This window comes from Scylla paramamosain, chromosome 13 (assembly GCF_035594125.1).
Source record: "Scylla paramamosain isolate STU-SP2022 chromosome 13, ASM3559412v1, whole genome shotgun sequence".
NCBI lineage: Eukaryota > Metazoa > Arthropoda > Malacostraca > Decapoda > Portunidae > Scylla > Scylla paramamosain.
In genome coordinates, this window is record NC_087163.1 from 18,216,180 (window position 1) to 18,222,810 (window position 6,631).

At 49.7% G+C, this 6,631-nt stretch overlaps 1 protein-coding gene across 1 annotated transcript; it reads left to right on the forward strand.

Annotated features, from left to right (window-relative positions):
* Positions 1-4,800: 4,800 nt before the first annotated feature.
* LOC135106213 (uncharacterized) lies at positions 4,801-6,420 on the forward strand. The gene has a single exon (XM_064014985.1). The coding sequence runs from the start codon at positions 4,801-4,803 to the stop codon at positions 6,418-6,420; it is 1,620 nt and encodes a 539-aa protein (XP_063871055.1).
* Positions 6,421-6,631: the final 211 nt, after the last annotated feature.

Here is a 6,631-nt window from a genome sequence, read left to right on the forward strand (position 1 = left end):
GTGAGAGAGGAAAGATTGGAGTAACGTGCAAGTAAGTTATTTTGAGTATCTGAAAAAAATAAGGTCTTTATTTATTCATGAGGATGATGGTCACGAGTTCCCTCCCTCTTAGGCAGTTTTAGCTCTTATAGGCAAGTCGGCGGTCGCACACTAGTATTTATACCCTGTCATGATGTCACAGGACATCTACCAGTCAGAGTGTTAAGAAATTATTACGCATATGGTAACACTAAATCGGTGCATACTATTGACCGTCATGAACGAAAGATTTTTCATATCATTCATGAGATTTCTTTGAATATTGGATGAAGGAACGCTATTCATGTATCATTCCTTTACACTTCATTTCGTTCATTTGTAGATACCATTTGGGTGTGCAAAACTTCCTGAATAATGTTTATGATTATATATTTTAAACACTGTATAAGTGTTTGTGATTTGTAAATCATGAGCATCAGCCATCAGTACTCACGAGGAACCGTTAAGGCGGAACCGGCTCCAAGACTCGGAACCGATTCCAAGCAAGGCCTAGCGGAACCGTTGGAACTGATTCCAGAACCGGTTCCCTCCCAGCCCTACCAGTCAGTCACTACCCGGCACTTGGATGGAGCAGATGTACTGAGATGTGCTCTAATATTTGATGGAGACTAGGGTGGGATAAAAATTAGTCAGATCAGTTGCTTTAAGGGGATAAGTGAGTCATTATCGGCCGTAAGACCCAGCCTACTTATAAAGAATAGGAGTCTCATTAGTAGTCTGCCAGAAAGAGTAGTTGTGTATAACACACTATACCCAGGGAAGTGACTCCTAGGCTGTATGTTTATGTGGGCCAAGTTCTTGCACAGTGAGCAGTGAATGACCCTCCTGTGTATGTGTGGGCACTTTTGTAGTAGTTTCTTGTGTCTCTTGTTAGTGACCCTGTTTTGTCTTAAATGCTACTGCAGACTGATGCAGTTCAGGTAATTTGCTGTGTAGTGAACTTTACTCTTTCCTCAAGTCTTGACAAGACCTGCCATCCAAGGGGCAGTAAACGACATTACTTGACTTGAGGCTATAACACACCATTGGACAGTGGGTGGATTCATCATAGAGGGCAGATGTCCGATCATATACATATGTTAACTGTTTTTCCTAGAAGTGGTTGTTGATTCTTTTGCTGCTATGCGTGTTAAGTGTTGTTTCACCATTTCCTTTTCTGTGAAAAACAGTCTTGTGACTTAAATTAGTGTTAGTGTGATCTGGAGTTAACTACTGTTATGAAAAGTATGCAGGAGTCACAAGGGACTCTGTACACCCGTCTTCGAGCCCTGCATACATATATATATATATATATATATATATATATATATATATATATATATATATATATATATATATATATATATATATATTGAGTGTATAAATGGGCAGGAGGTTTTCTCTTGTACATATTTCATTGAAAGTGATACTGAGTTCAGCGTTTATGATTTTCTTCATGATGTTTTCTTTTTCTCGAAGGAGTTTCTTATTCTTTGATGATTTTCCAGAAGGATATCATCTTCGCCAGATCGCGATTTCGGGTCCTTGACCCTCCTTGACCCTTTTTCAGTGGCAGAGGAGGATGTTGTCTTTTCGGAGGTTGTGTAGAGAATGACAGGCCAGTGCCGCGGGCTCATTTTATACAGCTGCCTCGAGTCTGGGCGCGGACAGCTCGGCTTCTGATTGGCTGGGAGCCGAGCTGCCCACGCCCAGACCCAAGGCAGCTGTATAAAAGGAGCCCGCGGCACTGTCCTGTCATTCTAGAGGAATGTGCCTCTGGGTGAAGGGGCTGGGGGACCTAAAAAGCCCCCAGAACTCCTGAAGCAGGGGCAGCCTGTGATGCGCTGAGAAAGCCCCTGATCGCGCGGGTCCAGCCCCAGTTGCGGGGCCAGGTTACAGGAGGGTCTTCCATAACCTGTTAGGTTCAGTTTTTACGTAGGGCAGGACTGCTACGATGGCCTTTAAAGCCGGGCAGTCAGCCAGCAACCGCCAACTGCAAGGCAGGACTTGTTACTTCTCTCCGAGCTGGGGGATTCCCTTCCCCCCAGAACCAAGATGACAAGAGACACGAAGATCAGCGCCGAGACCTCAGCCGCCATAGTTGCAAGACCTGAGGACAAAGACAACCGCACGCCTGCCTGCCTTTCATCACGCGACCCCAGAACCATCTCACCTCGCCAACGAACCATGAGTGTGGACAGAACAAAGAGAAGCCTCCACCAAGACTCCGAAGAGGACGACAACGCACCGCCATCCAAGTGCCATGCCCACAAAGGTATGAACGCGGATCCCCAGCCTTTCACCTCGACCTCGACCGGAAGATGATAACGAATTTCGCAGACAGGGCTGTGAATATGTCAGGGCCTGCAAATATGATGAGTTGAAGGCGAAGAGAGCTGCATCACCACACCAGCCAAAAGAGACTCCCACCTCCCAGCAACAGGCCGACGCCATCCCCAGGATCATAATACCTGCAACAGAAGGCTTCGAGTCACCGGTAGATGTGGCAGAAGCCATCGAAGCCACACTCAGATTAAAAGAGAAGCTCCCAATGAAATTCCTCCACTCAGGGCAGGTGCTCCTATCCCCCCCAACGATGGAGATTCACGACACCATAGCCAACCTGAAGGAATTAAATGGGAAGCCCATCCACCTACAATCCGCCTCCCATGACATCACGAAAGGGGTACTACTACGTTACCCGCTTCTCATGCCGCTCTCACTGGTACAAAGACATCCTCAAGTGGTAGCTGCGGAAAGGTTTACCACCCAAGATGGGGAACCAACATGGCAGGTCCTGATCACCGTTCACACCCCCTTACCCGGCTCACTGGACCTAGAGAACTGGGGCGTTTTCTACACACGTCCCTACAGCAAAGAACCTCTAAGATCCTTCAACTGCCAGAGGTTTGGCCACCACAAGAGAAACTGCACCCTCCCAGCGAAATGTGGAATCTTTGCCAGAAACCACGACACAGAGTGGTGCATCAAGATACACAAGGAAGGAGGAGCGAGCACGGTGAACTGTCCCAACTGCCGCCAACCCCACCACGCCAGGAACAAAAGTTGCACGGCACGAAAGGAAATCGTCGACGTTCAGCAAGCCTCCCAACACCAATGGATGATTCGACACCGACCCTCCCTCGCCAACCACAGCGGAACCCGGCAACAGTCGGCTCTGGCAGCTACCTCGACGTGGGGGAACAGGACATCAAAACCACAACAACAACAAGAGACACAGAGGGCATCCTCACGAGAAAACTTTCCAGCACTGGGAGAAGCAGCACAACAGCCAAGAATGGGCAGCCGGCCATGCCAACGCATCAATGTGACACGACCAGCCCCACGCACCCAAACACCCAGATCTCACGACCAACTCATGCTGTCCAAGAGCGACCTGACAGAAATGTTTCAAGCATTCGCCACTACTCTTATATCCATGCTAGCCAAGGAAGTCCCAGCGGAAGCCATTTCCACACTAACGGAGACTGGTTGCCAAAGTCTCCGAAAAGAAATGTACATCTCCACAGCCCAAAGACCACAGCCCCCCTCCCCGCCAGTGCTCCCCATCGCCCACGAGACCCGCCGCTACTCCGCCGCCGGCAGGAACTACGCCTGCCTCAGCCAACATAGAGAAAAACTGGCACTCGGACTTGCTCACCATCTGCAATCCCGCTCATCACTACCAACAGACAAAACAACGACACCAGCAAGGACGACACACCTGGAATAAGCCAAGCAGAAAATCAAGGCCAGGAGCGTACGCTCAAAATCCTGCAATGGAATTGCTTCGGACTCCGGAACAAACTCCATGTGCTAATGGCGGACGCACACGAACACCACAGGGAATGTCATTCTGCTACAAGAAACATGGCTCCCGGAGGGTGCACAAGTCCGGTTCAGGGGTTACAACGACTACCACCTTCCTGCCGTAGAAGGAAGAACCCTAAGATGCACAATCCTGGTAAGCTGCACCATTCCCAGCAAAAAAATTGATTGTCCGATCTACTGCGGCGAGGGTACGGAAGTCTTGGGGGTGACAATCCAACTGCGGCACGAAAACATACAAATTTACAAGATATACCACCACCCCGAGGCCCCACTGGAAGCCGAGGAACTGCTCGCGCTACGACCACAAGAGTTTTCATCGGGGGGACTTCAGTGCCCACCACAGCATCCTCGACTCCCAACGACACAACAGAACTGGACAACTCAAAACCGCAGCGGGACAGAGAGTGGCAGTACCTCAGATGCACCCTGACCCCGAGAGTGAAGCTCAGCGACTTATTACTGCATATGCCAACAGGGCCAGTTCACAGCAACTATCCCCAGCAACACTTACTGCGCTAGATGAGCAGCGGCCGGAACAGGAAGCTGATATAGCGCAAGCCTGCGGGGAAGACAAGCCAACGGACACCGCCTTCATGCTAAAAGAACTACAAAACACACTACGACTCAAACCTGACACTGCCGCCGGAGTTGATAGAATCTCCTACTCCATGATACGACAAGCTGGACCTGCCGCACACGAGGAGATTCTGCGAGTCATAAACGACTCCTATACTGCAGGGCGACTCCCACTGGCATGGAAAGAGGCTACGATCCAGTCCATCCCCAAAGCCGAAAGAACCGGGCAAGACAAGGCTGATTTCTCATCTCGGCTGTCTCGGGAAAACGGCCGAAAGGATGGTCCTGAACAGGCTGCAGTGGTTTACCGGCCCACTGCATGATAACATCTATGCCTACACACGAGGCCTTGGCACAAGGGACTGCCTACTTGACATGCTCACTACCATAACCGGAAAGAGAGCGGTAGTCATCTTCCTGGACATGGAGAAGGCTTTTGAGCTGACAAACCGAGGGGCCATCCTCACAGCGCTGGTACACAAGGGAGTTGGAGGCAAATTGCTAAAGTGGACACAGGACTTCCTCACTGGAAGAAGGGCGAGGGTACGCTTCCAGGGCCATCTATCGGAATACATAACCTTCGAGAACGGCACGCCGCAAGGAAGCATCTTAAGCCAATATCTTTTTAACATACTCATGGAAGAATTGGCTTCTCTACCACTGGCAGGAAACACCAAAGTTCTCTACTATGCTGACGACATAGCTATTGTCTCAACCGGCCCACACTACCTCAAGAGGGCCCAAGAAGCCATAACAGCAGTCACATCTAGATGTCAATCACTAGGTTTAAAAATAAACTTCGCAAAAACGAAGGTAGTCTACTTCAAAGGTAACAGACCACAGCTACTACTCAGGGCACATCAAACCAACATTGAATGGTCTCCATGCCACCAATACCTCGGCTTTTGGATGGATGGGAAACTGCGCCTTCACCAACATGTCTCCGAAACCAGAAACAAAATCCACGCTAGGCTAAGGATCATGAGGTCCATCAGATCTCAGAGTCCTGAAGACCTTCTACCTCCAGGCAATAAGGACTACACAGTCCCCGTACTTGCAACCATCCACCCCACTCAGATTGAGCACCTTGAAAAACTACAAAACGAAGCGCTGCAGATAATGTTGGGAGCGCCACGTTGGACAAAGGTGTGTAACATAAGAGCAGAGGCCAAGATCCCACAAGCAAAATACCAAATCCACGTCATGAACACATGCCTTCTTGGGAAAAAAGCTGCACACCAACGGTACTCCAGTATTATCCGGAACGTCCACCAGAGCCTTGCCCACAACGAGGAGCTTTTTAGGAAAAAGACGTGGGCCAGCAAAACAGCTCAGGGCATCAAATCCATCCAGGCCAAGGGTTCCTTTCTATCTAGAACCCCAGATGTCCCACATCCCACCTACACACATGCACCTCCATGGGCCGAGTCCAGCCTCCACTTTTTCATCACGCCCCTGACTGACAAGAAAGAAAACCTCACCACCACAGATCTCGCCCGTCAAGCTCAAAGGGCACTTGCTGCTGGTAACACAGATGGAGCTGACGTATACTTTATGGATGGATCAGTAGACCAGAAGACAAAGAGGACAGCGGCAGCGTTCGTGCATGAGGAGGAGATAGGACACTACCGTCTCCCTGATCACTCCTCTACACTGGAACAGGCCAAAACACGACAGAAACATGTCATCATACACACAGACTCCCTGGGTGCCATCCAATGCCTGCAACAAGATAACATAACAGACAATAAAAGCCTAATCACCTCCATTCATGCCCAAGATATACAGAATCAAGGCAGAAGAATCAACCTCAACTGGATCCCCAGCCACACCGACATAGCAGGAAATGACCAGGAAGACCAAATTGCACGGAATGCTTTACACCTCCCAACAGTAACTGTGCATGTAGCCCCATTCAGAGCTCAGTTCACCAGTGTGGTTAAAAAAAGCATCACAGCTAACCTGCCAAAAGGAGGTCCGACGCCTCGCGGCTGAGGGCTCCCCAAGTGCCAACTGGTATTGTGCCGCCATCAACGATGCCAAGGACACGCTCATGACCACCCCAAGATTAGTCATGACACGACTACCTAGGCTCCGGCTAGGATATCACTGCCTGGCGGAGCTAAACGACACACTGCCCATCACACGTACACATTGCAACACACCCACACACACACCACTCATCCATTACCTGGAAGACTGCGCA